The sequence below is a fragment of the Ischnura elegans genome, chromosome 7 (genome assembly GCF_921293095.1).
Source record: "Ischnura elegans chromosome 7, ioIscEleg1.1, whole genome shotgun sequence".
Taxonomy (NCBI): Eukaryota; Metazoa; Arthropoda; class Insecta; order Odonata; family Coenagrionidae; genus Ischnura; species Ischnura elegans.
The window spans coordinates 28343452-28364111 of NC_060252.1; the positions used below are offsets into that span (position 1 = coordinate 28343452).

Sequence of the window (20660 nt, forward strand, 5' to 3'; positions counted from 1 at the left end):
GTCTTTTAAACATGAAATTAGCATAATAATAGATTCGCCATTGAATATGAACTCAAAATTTACACCTGCACTGTAAGTGTTAAAATAACCAATATTTTCTTAAATACCAGGTGATGGGTTGGCATAAGTCAGATCATGGTAAAACTTAACTCCATGACAAACTGAACTTCATCTCCAAAAGGATTTTGATCATTTTGTAGCCACAAATATCCAACATATTGTTCCATTTCAAGTCAGAATATTTTGAAGAGTTTCATGTAATCGTTTCAGAACAAGAAGACTGGAAATGGATTGATTCAGTCGGTAAGTTTTGACACGTTCCCTGTCGATGATTTTTAGACGAATCCACCCATTGCACCAAAATGTTTTTCTTTTATTTTAAAACTTGTATCCTTTCCATTTGAGTTTTCGTGAGCATTCGGCTGCATGTGACATGCAGGTCACGTCATATAGGTGGCACTTAAGCAGCTATGAGAGGCCAAAAATAGTTCTTCGGTCATAATGACGGAAACGGCGTGAAGATGAAGTAAGTACGTGTTTCGGTCATTATGTGAAGGCAATAAATGCGTTAAATATCATTGTGAATATTGAAAAATAGAAACTTATTTGAATCTTAAAAATTCTACTGTAATTAACTATAGAATTAATGTAATTATCCTTCAAAATTCAGATTCCAATAAAATATTTTAAGAGAGTGACAGCACACATGATTACTCAGTAATCAGCTGGTTAATAAAATAAAAGTTTCAGTTAACTTTTGCTAAATACCAAAATATTTATTCCACATGAAATCAATACTAAAAAAACACTGGAATATACAGTCTATCAGAAGGAATAAAGAGCCACTAGCACATGTCCTAGATATATACTGATGAATACCAACAACAATTGCATTCACAACATAAAAAGTGGTTGTATATTAAAATACTGAGTATCAAAAAAGAGGCCTATCCCATTGTAGCAGTGTCATTACAAAACAACTCTCAACAGTTTGTAACAAGCATCAATGCAATACGTATTCAACCTGAAAATCCCATCATATATTACCATTAAAAATCAAATAACAAAAGATTAATTTCAGGAATTTTCTTGAAAAACTGGTTCAGCAGCCTGATGTAAACTAATGCACCGAATCCGTTTTCTTCCGCCCATCTTCTCTGACACTTTTGGTATTCTGCCATTTACCATATCTGCTTCTTGTCCTTCGCATTTCATTATGATGAAGCAGTAAAATAGGAACAAATTTCTCAGGCATCAAATGATAATAATTCTGAAAAGGTGGAAGAAAATATTATAAAATACACATTGTAACGGTCAACAAGAGCCTTCTTTATGCAATCTGAGACCCATATAAGCATCTCAGGTGTATCTGAATATCACAACATTTTTATAGTCACTTTCTCGTCTGTTTGCTAGTCATTCCAGGAAAAATCTGGCAACCCAAATACATCCCACTTCCTGATTAGCTATCAACTTAAATTTTCAGAACATATCAGAACCAGATAACACGACGTTCTTAAGCTATTTCTATTTTAAGCAATTTCTATTTTATTTATATTCTAAGGTAGAAAGAACATGAATTTTTTAAATAAACACTTATATTAATCGCTCAACTGCAGCATAAATTTTAATGGTTACAATAATTAAAACTGTTTATGGCTATTTGGTGCTGAGCGAAAGTAAACAACCGCTTTTAAAATTAATATTAAAACATTAAAAAATTAATGGTTTTAAAAAATGAAAAATAAAAAACAACATTTTAATATACACTAAAAAATTAAAATATTATACTAAATTAATAAAAAAACAAATTTTTATTCAAACTCAAAAAAGGAAATAAATCACCCAGCCTTGGCCCAGGCCCCGCATCTAAATTTTACAGATAAAAGAATGCATGTTCAAAACCAAAAAAGTGGTGCACACCAATTTCAACATCTAAAATATAATTATTACTCTGTTTATATTGCATTGCAACAACTAAAATCTCAACTATATTGGTTTAATAATTAATAATATGACTCAATCAGAATATTTGCGGCTTTGGCTAAACAAAAGCTGACACAATACCAAAAATATGCTATTTGATTGATTAAGATTTAAATTTTCAATATATAAGGAGTACATGGTTACACAAGTATGCGTCGTGAACGGCCACAAATGACCCCCTAATCAAGGTAAAATATGATTTATTCCACATAAGGAAACAAAATGAATAATGATGATGAGTACATACTAAAATTCCAATAGAAATGTGGCATAACAGAGATAAGGCATGACAGAGATAAGGAATGAGACAGAGAAGGCACAAGAGCAGCTGCACTCAAGAATGGTCTCCTCCTGACAGAGAGAGGGTCTCTAAACCTCGGGAAAAAGGTGCCAATCTGGTATCCTGTTAATCCTACAAGGAAAGTAGCCACAGATGGTTTTCTCCTAGATGGCACTTCCTTTTTGCAGTGGTACACACTAAACTAACGCAAAGCGACTGTGGAAATCTGTGGAAACTTTTCACTATAGTTACTTTGGCAAATGAAGTGATTTACAGGGGTATGTAATTAGTAAGTAATTTAAAAGCCAAAATTATATCATGCCAAGAATCAATCAAAGCTGGCCCAAGGTGTAAGCCAAATATACAGCTGCATAGGGCATTAAGAAAGAGGAGTGTATAAGGCACTCTAATATAACCATGGGGGAAAGACTAAAATTGTGCACACACACAATTATTTGATAAAGTCAAAAGGAAGATTAAAAATGATATTTATACTGAAATTAAAATGGTTATCAACTTGACACATAGAATTTAAATTAAACACAAATAAAGTTGCCCACAAAGAAACATATGCCCACTAACAATTAAGATTTCAGATCGCATTCCATGAGGATGCAAGTCCACAAATGTATTGATTCCTTATAGCATCACTTGGCCGCGAGCCAAAAATTTTGGCTACACACATCAGTTGAACATCCTTCATTTTTTAATTTTTATCAAATTGCTAAAATAAGTAAAGCACCCCAAAACTGAAAATCTCAAGTCTGGGAATACCCATATGCCAGCCAAATTTACATAGCGTGCTGGACTTCTGGAAAAACAATTTTTTTTTGCAAAATCTTGGCATTAATATTCATTGAAATTTTTTTCTGTTTTTAATAGAATTTCTCTCATTGAAGACAGATATGAGTATCAGAATATTTTTTTCAATACAATGTTTTCCTCATAACTTATTGAGAACAAAGATCTCAATTCAGTCAAGAAGTTTTCAAAGTCCCTCTTATGCTTTTCTGCCCTGACCTTCAGGCTTCTCCCCATCTGTCCAATGTAAGACGCCGTACAATCACCACACTTTAGCCTATAAATTCCACTTTGGTCTCTGATATCGACAGGGTCTTTTACACTAGGAAGCAAATATATCAGGTTCTTTCTATTGTGGAAGGCTGGTTTGATGCCAAGATGATTTAGAAATTTACCTACCCTTAGGAAAACACTACCAATGTAATTTATTTGGTTAATAAGGGAGACAAGAAAGAGAAAACAGGAGGCAAGGATATGAGCAAAAAAAGGAGATTGGTGGAGAAAGAGTGCAGACGAAAGGTGTGGAAGGAAAGCAGAGATGCGTAGGGCAAGCTACGGCTCAGCTTTGAGAAGGGAGATCCCTAGGCTAGCAAGGATATCCACTACGATAACCACAAACGGATCACGATGAGTAAAAAAAAAGAACTGGCAAATTTCAAACAAAATTTGAAGAATATAACCCATTTCTTGTCAAATTGTCCAGGAATATTTCTACCTGTTAATAATTGTATTCACATAATGCTGTAAATTGGGCCCAATCATTTCTTGGGATTAATTAAATATATGTTTGTAAGTGAATAAGATAATCAGTATTTGTTTTTTTTATTGAAATGTCTTACCTATGATTCATGTGCATGAGTCCTTATCAAAAGATTGTTTTTAAGGCAAAATTAATTCAGTGTAACTGGCAGGAGGGTGACAGTGGGTTGCCTTGAAAACAATTTCATTGCAGAAGCTCGATGTTATTCCAATTATGTACGGTAGAAACTGCGATGATGATGATCGTATCCTAAGCAAAGTGCTGCTACGTTCTTTACTTGAGGGTGGCTAATCAATCAGGTAATGGTCTCATCATAATTCCAGCTCTTCTTAAAATTTAAGCTAACACTTCAAAAGAAATTAATACTTACAATCAATAACCTTTTTGTTTAATTTAGGATTGCATCCAATCTAAGTCTCCTAACTCATAACCAGCAAGATCACAACACTTGCCATTCTTTCGAAGTTTAAATTTTAGACTTCATCAAAATTATATTAAATGTTATATTCATCATTGGCTATTGGTAAAACATATCTGTTGTAGTTATTTATCATCCATAGGTGTTTATCCTGAAATTCTGCCTGAATTTTTGCAAGATGTTAAACTTCAGGTTTCGGGCGGCAGTAGTTAACAATATTCCGTTTGATACAATTTCAGATCTGAGACCCTGATATAAGTTGGCAACTCTCCCGCTTAAGGCAAGTTTGATCCTGAAAAAGAGTCATTTTTCAGGCCATCCTAGTGTACATTGAGGAGATGGTAAGAGAGGCATAGGATGAGTTGGAAACAGGAGTAAAAGTGGGGGGAATGATGTTTAAACCAGTGAGTTTCGCAGATGATCTGGCGTTGATAAGCCAGTCAGCAAGAGGCCTGCTGGCTCTATTGGATGTGTTAGACAAGCATTGTGGAGAGTATGGCATGAGGATTAATCACAGGGAGACCAAGGTTATGCAGTTTTGTAAAGCATAGTGAACTACGAATATGAAACTCGAGATAAAAGTAGGCGGGCAAAAACTTGATCAGGTAGAGCAATTCTATTTTGGCAGCTATTTAGCAAAAAAAAGCTATTAAGGAAGCACATTACAGGAAAACAGATAGATCACTACAGACATCAGGAAGAGAACTGAGTTAGCCATGGACGCTTTCCTAAACAGAAAGGAGCTTATGATAAGATCATCATATAATTATGCAATTATAAAAATCAATGGTACCCATGATAAAAATGAGGTTTGTGATTTCACACACGATAAAAAATACTTTGTTCTTTTCCATTTACATTGAATAAAAACCTAAAAAACCATGAGCCAACACCAAGGACATATATGTCCTTGGTGTTGGCTCATCTATAGATGACATCATAGGTTTGATAAACTTGAATGGAGGAGAACAAAATGTTATTTTAATGTAAAACAGACAGTTCAGTCTAGCTTCTTTCCCTAGATAAAGGTGATCATCTCTTAACAATCAAATATTATGCAGAGAAATATACATATTCACTTGAGGACTAATAATAAGGACTTACTGTCATCAGAAATGCAGTGTCATCATCAGCATCTCTGACACATGACAAGTATATATCAACACCAGCTTTAAATGCAGGATAAGGTAGGGCTTGTGACAGTTTGTTCCAAAGATGAATAAGGTATATTGATTGAAAAGTCAGAGCCTTAGCCATCAATGGTGTGATAGGGCGCTGGAACCAAATCTCAATATTTTTCTGAAAACATGAAAAAGTAGGGGATAGAAGGAGCTCGTGCAATCAAATATCTTCAGATTCAAAACTTATATCCTAGCATATTAAAAAGTTCACAGAAATGCTTTAGACTTCATATAGTTATTTCAGAATAATAGATAATAGAGTTAAACAGTAGTATATACATATTAAATTTAATCTATCTTTATACACACATATCAATACATTAGTTATCTTCAATTAAATATTTTCACTGCATTAAACTTAGTTTATACAGTAATGCCAGCATAAAGAATTGAATGGAAGATAAAATCTTACTCAAATTCACCTGTTAGTCGCAAATAATTATTATTTAATCAATTTCAATTAAAAACAGAAGCAATGAATTTAAATACCTTAATAAAGCCATCATTGATATTTGGTTGGTATGTCATATTTGGGGATAGCCCAAGTTTATGGGTAAGACACGAGTTCAAACTCCTCGTGAATACTAATTTACTTCCTCCTTTTTCCTCTGCAACCCTCATTCGAGGAAAACTTACAAGACTTTCAGCAACCTAGAAGAGAGTGACAGATATTTAATGACCGCATCATTAGCAGAGAAATACTTATTCATAAAGTGCCACTATTCATAGCACAGCAGTAGTCAAACTAAAAAATAATATTTGTTTTAGAGGATATCATAAAGTAACTTCATGATTGATTTCATGATGCAAAATCTGTAAAGCAGCTATTTCACTCATTGTAAATCTTAAAGATAATTTTGGTAAATAAATACATCTATTCTATGTATTAACATTACATTTTAATAAGAGTAGGGGACATTGAAAGTGCTTCCTGATTAACAAGGCTGCTGTAATAACATAATTTTGGGCAGACATAATTTTTCAATGATTCTGCCTAGACTAGTTATTGATTTTGGCGAAGTACAAGTCTTAAGTTTGCATTCCCTAAAGTCTCATCCAATAAATGAACTCCCCCCTCCACTTATTGCTATTCCCTGCAACATTCTAAGATTGATATAAAAAATGATCTGGCTTTGATCTTGAATAAACCTTCCGTAAACTTATATGCATATATTTTATTGGGACTGCAAACAACTGTTTGCAATAGTGAAATTTCATTATACCTGTGAAAGTTACATTGCTGTTTTACTGTATATGTTGAATTCCATTTTATAACCAACATACGTAACTTGAAATAGATTATTGTTGCAAAACTTATGGCAAGAAAATTGTTCCAAATTAAAAATTTAATTTAATAATAGTCTTTAACTTCAAATCAAAGAAGTCCTTCATCTTAAAATTACTAAAAAATCCATTCTCAACAGGAGGAAGTAGTTCAGCTGTCAAAGAATGATTTTTTGGAGCATAAGATTTTCTAAGGTAGTCTCCTATGTGAAGTGTCTCTCCAAGCGTCACCCTACCATTTGGGCTGTTTAATTCACAAAATGACTTTTTTTACAAATGTACTTGTACTTCCACAGCATCAAAGTGAATCACTACATATTAATAAATCCTTTGGCCGCTCCTGGACTGTATTACATTAATAATAATAACATTTAATAATAATATTTTCACTAACGCCATAGGGATACAATTATCCATGGGTTTCGTCAAGATACAGAGAGACATAAAAGAATCACAAAACACAGATTACAAAATATCATTAAAAAAAAGAATTCTTGAACACTATAATAACATTTAAAAATTATCATTAAAAAATTCTTGAACATTAAAACATTTAAAAATTATCATTAAAAAATTCTTGAACACTATAATAACCTTTGCTGTATAGCAAGCTTCTCAATCTATTCTTAAAAACCTTTGATGAGGTAAGGGATTTCAAATCAGAGGGTATCTTATTGTAGATTGCAGCAATCGAGTGATATGGTCCCTTCTGACATTGGCTAAATGAATACAGATAACTGTGAATGTCACTTTTTGATCTAGTGTTGTGACTGTGAAAGTCAGAGTTAACTCGGAAGTAATATGGATAAGACTTCACAAACATGGCACATGAGAGAATGTAAATACATGGAAGTGTGAGTATCCTAAGGGACACAAACAGTGGCCGACCACTTGTTCGGATTGGAACTTTACAGATGGCCTTAATGGCTTGTTTCTGTAAAGAGAAGGCTTTAGCTGCAGTAGGGGAGTTTCCCCAAAACATGATACCATATGACAATAGTGACATTAACTTCCAGGAATGCATTTTTTTCACAACATCAAGACATAACACTGAAGAACCCTACGGAGTGGCTTACAGTCTGAAGGACTTCCTTGAAAGGAACACAGTGGACACTATCCCTTCACAATTGGTTTTAAAGAGGAGACATCTCAGACACCCTCCTCAATCAATCCATGGCTTCCCATAGAAAATCAAAGCTTAAGAGTCTATAATGGATTGAATGGTCGGAGATGGGGAGAGGCACGATGTAGTTTAACTTTTATTTTTCCTTAAATTTTATTTCCAACTCTTAAAAATATCATGGGTTACAAATGGATATTTTAATAATCGGTTCACTGTTAAAAGGCCCCTGCCTTGTTCTTTATTTATTCTTGGATTTTCAATTACAACCACAGTGTTGCTGTTGAGACCAGAGCTCAAAATATGCAGTGATGGACATCCTGATAGCATCACCTTAACTCTTAAATGTTTACTCAGCACCCAAGAGGCATTTAATGATTTTGAGGCCTTAATTGCTTTTGATAGTAGTTGAAAACACGAACACGGTGCTCCTGTGAATGCAGCTAGCGATCGATCGCTTCCGTTTTACGAAGGGGATTCTAATAGAAATAATAAGCCCGGGATATCCTAGCATTAATGCAGTAATTCCGATGAGTTTGCGTCCAATTTTATTTTTTCATAAAGATCGCGGAATAAATTGAGCGAGAGTGAAAATCATGCACGGATAATCCTCAACCCAGATATACTGCAGCCGGATAATCGGGAGTCTGCTGTAATTGTATGTACAACAATATACATGCATCAGTAATTTATTTTAATGGTGCCATGAGAAATCAGCTAAAAATGCAGAAGTTGATTTCTGGCAACTTTTAAGCCATAGTAAAAGATACCTTCATAGTTTTTTCTGGTTTTTCAACTCCGGTTTTTCAAGAGGCCAGAAAAAGGGGCTATTTTTCCAGTACCAATGAAAATCCTCACAAGATTTCATCATGTATATGAGCTTGAAAGCACAAGTACCTACACATTATCTACCTTCAGTCTCAGAGAGAAAGAATATGACTCCAATGAGAATAATAAAATCTATAAAATACATACCTGAGTATCCAAGACATTTTGCAGCTTAACATCAAACTCGTGATACAAGCAATCCGAGAAAAATCTGCAGTCATGTATTACTTTTTTAGGGCTGTGCTTGTCTTCGAAGAAAGTCTTAAGCCCTTTGCTGAAGGCAACTGTACCCATCAAGGCAACATCAAACAAATACAAATTCAAACTGGATGGACCAGCTGTAAGTTGAGATGCCTCTTCCTCATCAGCATTAAAATCAGGACAGCACACACCAATCCAAGAAAGTTTCCCTCTGCGTCCCAGCATAGCTCCTTCACAACTGACACCAACAATAGAGTGGCTCATTATGTCAGCCACCTAAGTGCAATAAAAAATTTTAAAAATTATTTTACAAGAAAAAACTCAAGTAATAAGGAATTGAAATTAATTCTACCTACCGCAAGATCAAAATTATCATCAACTTCATCAATGGTTTTTAAATTCTTCAATAAGCTTAAGTAGTATTTGTGCATATCCTTGGGCATAGATTTTGGTTCTGAAATAAAATGTGAATCAATTAAAATTTTTATTAAAAAAAATAACTACTGAAAAAAATGTACATATAATATAATAATGTTGCTTGCCGAAATTTTAGGTAAGCATTTGCGCCACATCAGGATAGCAAAACATAGAATCAAAGTCATTAATCATCAGACAAGTAAGAATTTAGGGAGGTCTTCTGTGAACTGCCATTTAAAAATAAGCAGAATAAAAACAGTCACAGCTGATAGATTGTGACCTTTTGACCTTTGTTACCCCCGAATTGACAGAAGAAGAATGACTTGAAAGAAAATTCAATCATCACCACTTTTTTTACAAGATTTCACTTGCAGGTGGGAGAGACAAACAAGTCTTTCCAGACCCCTTGCGAAGAAAAGAAATTACGCATATGTTTGCAAGCCCGGAACTAGGGTGGGGCAGATGGGGCATGTGCCCTGGGCAGCAGATTTCATGAGGCAGAAAAATTTGAAAATTTTATTAAAACAGTTACTTCATTTTTCTAATTAAATTATTAACAATAATTTTTCTTGGATATCACACAATTACTTATACCACTTACTTTTTACAGAGCACGACCCGGGTTTCAATGAATTATCATAATCTTCAGGCACAAATTATGATTTGTTTATCTTATTATTGTTTCCTAGTAACTTGATGAATTTTAAAATGGACGCCACGGATGTTTGTGAGCATCTCATGCTCACAAACCCCGTAGCACTACTTTCGGTTGTGTCCAACGCGTCCTTTTCTCAACAGAACCCTGAAATTGCCCTCAGCATCACCTAGCACTCATTCCTCATTCTCTGCTTACTCTCCCACCGTCCGGCAACATTCCCAATCACTCTGACATGTTTATATGTATATCTCCCAGTTCCAATACTGCCTTTTCTCGTAACTTCACCGTCCTAAGGTAAATGGCCCACGGATATCCCTGCTGACCTTTCAACCATGCATTCCGACAAATCGTGTTTCTTCATACGTTCTTTCATATTTTCCCATTGAGAGGTCAATATGACCATGAATTCCAAGATTTAAGTTTCCCTTCTCTGGGTACTATCCTTTCCGAGCAATGCCGGGTGGCCTGCAAGTACCTATCCTAATAAAGGTTTGTTTTGGTCCAAAGAGAATGATGTGCCCTCACATTTATCGGAAAGCTATTGCTACAACTGATTTGAAACTATATTACAACATTTACTCCTGAATGATAGTTCACAAAGTGAAGGAAGTGACCGTCTCTTCAAAATCAGACTTATTTTGATGATGCTTGAAACTGGCTTCCAATTGTTTGGCATCCTGGAAGAAAACTAATCGATTGTTGAGAGCAGGACACCCTATTACGAGAAGCATTATGTAAGGCAACGTATTAGGGAATGCCTATTCATTTGGCTTTAAAAATGTCCTTATATAACAGTGCTAGTTTTAAGCTCACATTTCAAGTGTACTCCGGTAATGATGCCAACAAACCTCGGCAATTTGGTCTAAGTGGAGATATTGTTGTACCTCTTGTAAATGCTGCTAATGTACCAAAAGGTATAGGATACAAATTTTTTATTATTACTTCACTTCAGTGAAACTCATTAGGCACCTTTCTTCTCTAAATATTAGTGCTAGTGGTGGAATACAGGAGGGAATGGTATAAAATTATCCTCCCCAGACAAAGATGATGATGAAAAAGGGACATAGGCAAGGTGCCTATCGCTTTAAAAGTTGCGATGATGCTCTACTTGTCAGGTGCAAAGATAATTGTGTCATCACTACTGCAACAAACTATGAAAAGTTTTCAGTCGCTGCTAAAATTCGATGGTCAAGAGAGAAAAAAAGCAAGATTTCTGTACCTCAGCCAACAGTTTTCTTATCTCATAGCCTAGGGGTGGGTGGAGCTGATCAAATGGACCAGTTTATTGCTTCATATAGGTCCAGAATAAATGGTGGTGGTGGCTAATGTTAGCATTTTTTCAATGCTACTGTCCCAAATGCGTGGCATCTTTATCGAAAAATAACTGAACATAAAAGACTTCCTTTTTAAATTTCAAAGGTCACTTGCCTTGATCATACTAAAAATAATTTTGAAAATCAACTATCCAAAGAAAACGTACCCCTTTTCCAATTAATTCTGTTAGATTTGATCGCCTAAGCCTCTGGCCACTATTTATTGTTACCCAAAGACAGCGTAGTGTGTGAAGGGAAAGCAAAATTCATTTGTAGTAAATGCAACGTTAGGTTTCATCCAAAATGTTTCTAGGAATATCACGTAAAAGTGTCACAATAAATTATGTTTCTAAGTGAAATGTTGTTCATTTATTGTCTTTTAATGGCAAATCACTGTCATGATTATTGCTCTCATTTACTAAATAATTTTAGCGAAATTTCCGTTGGAATGCACTACAGTAACACTGCTGCTCCCTGTGCATAACGTCCGATATATCGGACGGGCTGTATTATTTAAACAATTGATAGTGAAAATTTTAAAATGGCAGATATAAGTTTAAATGAACTTTATTAACCAGAATAATTACCTTTTTTTAATGAATATTCGACAAAAATAACTTTATGCACTAGTGGGTTAAACTTTTTTCACTGCATAGATGAAAATTAGGTCTATAAGCTACACAGCTATGACTCTGCTACTCAATTAATGTTGCTATTCATACTGGTTTTAGCATAAGCAGTGACAGTATGGAGAGAAAATAAAAAGGACACTTTCTCTTCTTTAAACAATTTAACCGTGATACATAACTTAGTATGTAACAAGAATTAAGCAATTTTAAATTTAGTAGTAACATGAACTAAAAAAAAATAGATACTTCTGTAGATTAAAAATTATTCTAAGAAAAAGGGCTGTAAAATGTTCATCAGACAAAGGGCGTACCCAGGATCATAAAAGGGGGGGAGGGGGCAAGCCATGGTATAGGGAGGGGGGGCAAGCCATGGTCTAGGGGGGAGGCCAGCCAAGTTATGACATTGAAGCATGTAAAAGGTAAATGAAACCAACATTTTAAGAAAATTATAACAGCACTTTATTGGTGTACGAGATTATTTCCTTGAAAAAATAGTTTTATTTTAGTTACATATCTTTTACTAATACATATCATTTTTCATGGGTTTAAAGAAAATTCGTAGAATACTTTCGTTTCAATTCAGTGATAATTTTGCTTAAAAAAAACTTTTGTGCTTTTTGCTTCTAAGGGGGGCAGCTGCCCCCCCCCCCCCTCGCCGGGTAAGCCCATGCATCAGACATACTCAACAATAGATGAAATGTAGAAAAAATATTAATGTTACACATATAAGGAGCAGCAGATGTGAACTTGATAGTAAATTAATTGTTGGAATAGTGAGAGCAAAAATTTTTACGCCTGAAATTTAAAAAACTGCTGCTACAAAAAAAGGAGAAGCCCTGAAGAGGGAAAGTCTCCCAACGAAACATCGGCCTAAACCATGCAGACCCTGACCCGGTTGGAAACCCAAGATGCTTTCATCCATACAAAAATTAAGGTTGGGAAATGATACCACAGATACTGACACACTAATGCAAAACCATTACACCTATTATAATTTTAATGGACTCATTTCCATTCAGCTTCAAATTAAAAGCACAGGCGATAACCATCTTCCTCCTAATAACTTACCCTCTCTCACTACTTCTCACAAACCAAACCTCCTGCTTCTTTTGCAATGCCTTTGGCTAAAGACAGACACTTATTAATAGCTCTAGTGCAAACAAGATTTGCCAGTCTCGCGTCGGCTTGGTTTCGCTCTTGGGGTATCAGTAGATACAGAGACCCAGTCACGTTAAGACGAGGGTCTAACATCTGACCAGTAGCGCAGCGAGTGGGGGTTTTGGGGGATAAACCCCCCCCCCCCCCCGAGGATAGATATTTTTTTAAGTTTAATCCATAGTACTTAATTTGATTGATATTACTAATAGAATAGTGTAAGGATTAATAAAATATCCCTTAGAAAGCCGCAAAACTCACCATTTTCAACCATTTACCTTAAAATTCCATAATTTATTAATCTCGCACCTACCGCTTATCCTGGTAGGTATACCACACCCCCACACATTCCGGTATTAGTTACACCTAAACCCCCCCAGCCTTAATTCCTGGCTGCGCCCCTGCATCTGACACCCATTATACCTTGCAACCTCTTGGCGTGGGACCGGTCTCCGCGTTCAGGTATAGCTCTAATACCAAACACCGTTCAACACATTGTAATATCTTGGCGTGGGACGTGGTCATCGTGGGAAGATGCATGTAAAGCAAGATCCCACTGTTCTTTCCAGGCAATAGGAAGATGCCAAGAGAGTCACGAGATGACGTGGGTGTGGTAGGTGGTTGGAGAGCAAAAGCAGTGGGAGGAGTCCCGTGCCGGGTGATAGAGGGAGCAATGTACTTGTGCTGTGTGCAAATTAAAAGGTGTTAAACCAGACGTCTACTTGTCATCTTACTGTGCCTTCTCCAAAGCCGGCCCTTACTATTAAGCTCAGCGCTTACAATTTGCTTAAATAAATCTCCCAGTGAGGAGTAACAGGAGTAGGAGCCAGTGAAAATTCCACACAGAAAAAATCATTCACCTAGGCCAGGATTGGAACCCGGATCCCTCGATTTCTGGTCGAGTGCTTCAGACCGTTAAGCTACCAAGGTATCATTCCCCTCTGTGGAAATTTGTGAACTATAACGGTAATTGGGGGATCCGGGTTCGATTCCCAGTCAAGGCACATGATCTTTTTCTGAGTGGAATTTTTGCACATTTGTGTATTGCGGATGACTCTTTAAATTTATCACCTTGGCTCGTCGTGGTATTCTTCAATTGATTGTGATAGAAAAATTAAAAATTTAAAAGCTTTGCATTAGATTTCTTAGTTAATAACAAATTCAGCACTTTACAGTCATTCCTACAAATGTGGTGCCTGACACGTAAAAAAAGGCTGAAATTGCTGAATTTCTTCATGGGTTTTTGTTTGCATTGTATTCCTCATACTTCCATCAAGCTCTCAAACCGCAGAGGTTCATTAGAGAAAAAATTACTACAATATTTGAGACTCTCTTATTAGAAGCAACATGTCTCACTCCTTGTATTTTTGGTCCATTTCTCTTCTTTATTGAGAGGGAAACCTGGTAATGGCCATTTTATCCAAAAGAACCCCTACCTCAAGCTGTAGGGTCCGCATTCCTTCACCCTGATCAGCAAACCCTTCTTATGAATATCATCAATGCACTCTGGTTGTCCCAGTTAAAATGAGTAAACATTAATGGGTTTGTTTGATATTTCACTCCAAATAAATAAGAAAACTAAGAAGAACTCAATAATGTAGTTGCTTCATAGATCAACATCTACTAAAAAAATTGGCTCAATACTTAGCTGAAGTTCCAATAATCTATTCAATCATCTCCAAGTAAATATTTTGCCAGTTAATTTCTTGCCATGTAATCATTTCATTAATCTGTCACCAGCCCCTGGGGCCCTCCCAACATGATCAACTGATCAGGAGGGTTATACAAAGGCTCATCCATCTGCCCTACCCCTCAGAGGCCTAAGCCTCCTTCAAATATTTCATGATTGATTGATTAAGAAGTATACACATAAGTTCAATTACGCTGACCCCCAGCATCATTTTCACACTAATGGCTACTGAGTGGAGTTCAAGGACATAAGATAAGGACTGCAGTTGCTGATAGGCTGCAACTACTAAACAAATTAAACTATGATAAAATTGTTATTAAAAATGAATGGTAAGCATTCAACTACAATGCAAAACTGTCAATGTGAAAAAAGATAAAATCACAAGTGTTCAGGACAATTATAACCAAAAATACAGACTCATAAACACAAAGCTGAAAATAAATTCATCATTGCCATCTTAAGATTTTTTCATCCAATAATTACAAAAAATACATCAATAAATTGGCTATGAAAAACAATTGAACAGCCATGTTAACTGTGAAACAACTCCTAAAAATGTTAAAATTCCATTTTATACAAGCACTATGGATAAATAAAAAAATTCAATAAAATGCTACCACATACCACGCCGACTGAAGGGCACACGCGCAGCGGGTGGAGCTTGGACACCTCTCATTATACTTGAATTCCTATTTCCCACTATTTCTGTACCAGGGGTCAACCAAGGACTTGCTAATGGGTCCATAATTTGCACTACATGAAAAAACAATAGGATACTAAGAACAAAAATTAAAATAAAATCAAAGGCATAGGTGCAATGCAAAGATACCAATAGAGGATCATGCCCCAATGAAAGTAAATTTTCATGACATTAATAATTCCTAAATATCAAGAAAATACATTGATCACGTTGATATATTAACTACTAATCCCTGCCATCATGGATACAAAGGTATACTAAAAGACTTAACGGACAACACTTAAGGTGACTTCAAATAGGCGAAAGGGAAGTTTGAGACCAATTAAAAGCAAAAGTTGCCCAACATTTCCCCGTTCTTCTTTCTTTCCCGTGATAAAAAATAAAAATTTAAATGTTTGACGGATAATTAAGAAATTCGTCCATGGACATGTGAGTCCATCTCATAAAGTAATGAGATATTACTCTTTCATAAAATAAAGGGGCAGGGATTAGAAATACCCTAACGAGAACATATAGCCATTAGGCTTGCTATAATATATGAAAGTACAAGAAGAACAGAGGTGAAAAGAATTCAAAGAATAGTATTGGAGAGACCAAAATAGTTCAATTTAATTCAGGCTACTGCATTGCTCACCATGCTAGAGAATTATGGGTAAATGTTTAGACCTTATCAATATTCATTGAAGCAACATATACTATTGTGAACACAGTAAAATAGGTATCCTCACAAGCTAATCCTGATGACCAGAAGTCCTATAATACTTTTGCGCATACAGTCAGTTACAGCCAATGCAGATTTTCCTAAGCAAACAAACAAATTTCAGCTATAGCCAAAATTTTTTTTTCAAAACTAAAGGACATGTCTGCTACATCTGATGGAGGAGATAGGAAGTGACAGTGTCCCAAGCAATAAACTCGGGCATGTTGCAACCCTCATAACTCAGCTTAACAAGGGATCCCTCTTCGGTGGCTTTACCCTACTACGTGGAATAGATTTTCAACCACATGTTGTGTTTCATGTTCGAAAGTAGCGAACACAATATAGACTTGAAATGTTGGTAAGGGAGCCAGTTTCCAAGGGTCAATCATTTCTTTTTTTTTCAAAAGATCATACAAAACTAGGATTATCATCACAAGTGTCAAGAGGCTATACGTTTCCTGGCGCTGTACCCCACTAACTCCAATACTAAGGATAATGAAGATAACTTAACTTAATTTTCATATATATTGAATAATTTCCAATCGTTTAAAACTGTAAAATTTTCCTGTTCAAATTATTTATAAAATTTCACAATTTTACCCATACCACATCAATTCCAATCAAATGAAATGGAAAAAATTTGTTAATCTAAGGAGATTTTGGCTGGGAAAGCGGATAATAAGTTTAGTTCTTTCATTCTTAATGTAATTCCAACAATTAAAGAGATTATTTTGGCCAATTCCGAATTTTTCATTTAATGTCAATGGTGAAGAGCAATCTTCAAATGAACTACAATTTGAAAAGGTTCTTTTGGCACAATCTTCAATGAAATATAGAATACCAATTGAAAATACTTCCTTTGCACAAATGTAAGAGAAATTAATACAAGCATTCACCAGACTGAGGCATTAGACTCTGACACTACCAGATGCCCATACGAGAAAGCAGACACTGGTCATCAAACTTAAATAAAATCAAATATCCTTTGATGCCTTTTCCTATTATCTTATTTACTTCACCAGGTAAACTGATGAATTAATTTACCGGCTAAAACAATAAATGCAGACCATGAAAAAAAAAAAATTCAAAGGAAATCTAAGTAGTACTGGGGTGGTTATTCAAATCAACAACAATGACACATCTTGTAAAACTTTTGGAACTTGATACAAAGTAGTGAAAAATAAATGAACTATCAAGAAGAGACTTTATTTATACACAACCTTCAGTTAATTGAGATCACAATATCTGCTCCTTTATCACTCACTAATTTGGAAAGAATCATTGGGTGTTCATCATTTTCAATGACAAATAAAACCTGAATGTGTAACACAATAATCTTAGAAGTCTGCAGAGAAAAAAATCACTTTTAAACTCAAGACACTAAATTTTGTACACGCATACCACAAGTGTCACTGAAATTTCCAAAACTAAGTTTATCAACAAAGGCAACACATGGAATGCTGATAATTCACACATGCCTCCTTACATTATTAAAAAGACATACTATCTGAACCAATTATTTCTCATTTATTTACAATCCAAACTGAGTGCAAGATAAGGTATAAAGCTAGGTGAAATAAATATATGACAAAGATATGAGCATTTCCTGGAAGCAATTGTGTGCTTCCAACTACAGATATATGATTTTTTAACACCTTCTTATTCACTTCACACTATCTCCATCTTTTGCTTTGAAAATTAAGTATTTTTGAGGTAGGGTAGGGCGGGGAATGATAATAGAGGACAGAAAAAGGAGAGTATGAGAAAATTAAGGAGAAATGCCTGCAAAAGCAATAGGCAGATATATAAATGAGTTCATTAAATGACAGATAATTATTGAGGCTCAACTGTAATTCATTAGAAAGAAAAAATAACTCCACCTGACATAATAATTGCACATTCAACTCCTAAAATAATTATTGATATGAATGAACTCTTTTTCCAAAATACTAACTAACACTTCTATTTCCTTCAGTTATCTCTCAGCAATGAAAACATAAATTTGAGTATGTACATTCATTTTGGCCAGTTTCTACTCCCACCTAGTAAGGTAAAGTAGACATATACTCATTAGAATATGAATTTAGGATTCAAAATAATGAAGAATAATTAGCGGAAATTAGATGAGCACTGGAAAACATAATAGGTAAATCAGCATCAGTACAAAACATTTAAAGCACTAATGATACAATATTCGGGTAAAAGTTTTAGTTTTCACAATAACAGATAAGATAACTGAAAAAAACTCAACAAATGATTACAATAAAATGTAATCATAATTAACATATGGTCAGTGTCAAAACCACAGGTTAAAAGGTTAAGACGAAACGACCATGATATCAATCCCATTGCTCACTTCAATTCTCCATAATTTTCATTGCATCCCACAAAAGGAATAACTTTCCACCACAGTCAATATCAAAGCATAACATTCTCTAGGAAATTTACAAATCCATATTTATAAAGTTAATATGGTACAGATTATGAGCCATGAAAATGAATTCTCTAGGTAAGTAACCCACACCCAACACAAGATAAAGATATAATTTAGAAGGGTATAATGACCAAGCAATGAACTTAATAAAAATCAAAAAGATGAGTATAAACACTGCAAATGCTACTTTCAATGAAAATATGGAGTTCTCTCCTCAAGATATGATATCCATTTTAGAGCCAGAAAATGGAAATTGCATTAACCTTTAAAATTTTTATGCAACAATTTTTGATTCACCCAAAATTGTTGCCTTAGTATTTTATTGCGTTACCAACATGAGGACACATTTACAAATGAAGCTTTAATAAATGGTGAGTCATACTTATTGGATTCGAACCTAAATCATGAACATTTGATAAGTCAGTGCATAAAAATAATAGGTACAACAGCCAAATTGTAAAAACATAATACCGGTCATTTACACCACTGAAGCCACAGATCAACACATACCATTTAATACTTCAGAGCGATAAAAATGGTAGAGACCCTCAAAGGCCTCTTCTGAAGGATGCTTGATAACATCTTTAACAGTCAATCTATTCCTCCCCGCGTCCATTGAATGGAATGTGCCATCATACGTCGCCTCTTCTGTCGTAATGAATAATTTCTGCCCTTTCACGTACACCTTGTCCATCTCTTCGTCAGCGTTTAACTATGGGAAAATATAAGCGAATTATTACTCTTCCGTAAATCTGTTAACTGGAGGGAGGTCAGTCCCCTCGCTCTTATTGAAAAGTAAATAATCCCATCAAATCGTAAAATTTACCTTTGATTGCTTTAATCAACCTTGGCAGGCTTAGCTGGAGCTTCTGAATTAAAGTATGCTCTATGAATAAAAAATCCCAAAGCAACATGAAGAGCTAAAACAGCGGACAAGGCAGAATACACGTTACTCTGGATTGATGACAGCTGAAGCAAACCTAGAAAGAAAGATCATTTCCCGTTATTTTTCATACGCAACAATCTAATGGAGAAAGTGCAATATTATATGCTAAAGAAACAAATATTAAAAAACTGGTGTCACTCACCGTCAAAAAGGAAAGTTTTACATGCAAAAAATGACACAACTGGCATAACAATTATCATAACAGAGTAAAACAAAACTATCCTGAACACTTGAATTTCCGGCATTTCCTATAATGATAACAAAATGGGGTTATTATACCTTTCTTCAAAACTATGAAACGTTTTCTTTAAAACGATTACATTCATCACAACTGAACTTACCCCAAACGACACCATATTATATTGTCTGGGTTGTCCGTACCTTACATTGACTATAAAGCGTACAAAATTTCTCTATCTTCAAAACTCTTGATGAATGTGTATCTATATCCAAGTTTTGGCAAATAGACTTTTGATGATAACGCGATAACGCTTTATAAGAACACAGACACACCATCCACAAAAATGTGACTAAACAATTGAGCTTCGCGTGGCGGGCGGAGGCATAGCGGGGCTTTTGAAAATAGGCCACCGAAGAAACTGGGGAAGATATTATTTAATACTCTTTGGATGTCATTCTGTTACTTGGCATACCCAGGAGTCGCATGTTCCAAAGGACAGTTCAGTGTCTGGCTTAAACATCTAGCAGTGCAATGAGTGATATTAAACATCCAAAGGGCTATGTAATGTTAAGGGAAGGTTTAATAAATAATTAACTGCGAAAAACCAACGCTTCCTCTAAAAAGCTCACTCATTAGCTACGTTTTTACGTGGCTACAGTGATTAGAAGACAGGAAAACAATAAAGACAACAAAGAGGAATATTTGAGTTTTTACAGCCTTTGACGGCCATGAAATGGGAAAGAAAAAAAATAAGAGATATTTTCAGAGCACTCTGCATGAAATCCTTTCACGAGTTTCCCTCATTTCAAGGGGAGCTTATGCCAATACCACCCATTTATAAACCAATTTCCCGCCCGTTAATTCTGACGCGGATGGAAAAACTTGCCCGTACATATTTATTCGGTGAATCACACTTAATTTTACTCTTGATGCACAGGAGCAAATTTAAGCTCACAATCAGAGTACATTGGTGAGCGT

The 20660-nt window shown here is 35.2% G+C and overlaps 1 protein-coding gene across 1 annotated transcript; it reads right to left on the bottom strand.

Moving 5' to 3' along the window:
* Positions 1-750: 750 nt before the first annotated feature.
* On the bottom strand, positions 751-19535 carry LOC124161934 (piRNA biogenesis protein EXD1-like). The gene is made up of 8 exons (XM_046538199.1): positions 19382-19535; positions 19066-19267; positions 15346-15474; positions 9216-9313; positions 8806-9135; positions 5916-6077; positions 5350-5544; positions 751-1270 (listed from the first exon to the last, which is right to left on the bottom strand). Exons 2-8 carry the CDS (start codon positions 19247-19249, stop codon positions 1121-1123), a joined length of 1248 nt encoding a protein of 415 aa, XP_046394155.1. The 5' UTR covers positions 19250-19267; positions 19382-19535; the 3' UTR covers positions 751-1120.
* Between the last annotated feature and the right edge of the window lie 1125 nt (positions 19536-20660).

Excerpts from the sequence above, each read along its gene's own strand:
- LOC124161934 (XM_046538199.1), bottom strand. The coding sequence starts at position 19,249 with ATGGACAAGGTGTACGTGAAAGGGCAGAAATTATTCATTACGACAGAA. Across the intron at positions 6,078-8,805 it reads AAAATGTCTTGGATACTCAG|GTTGCTGAAAGTCTTGTAAG; the intron begins GTATGTATTTTA and ends ACTCTCTTCTAG. Across the intron at positions 1,271-5,349 it reads ACACTGCATTTCTGATGACA|AATTATTATCATTTGATGCC; the intron begins GTAAGTCCTTAT and ends CCACCTTTTCAG.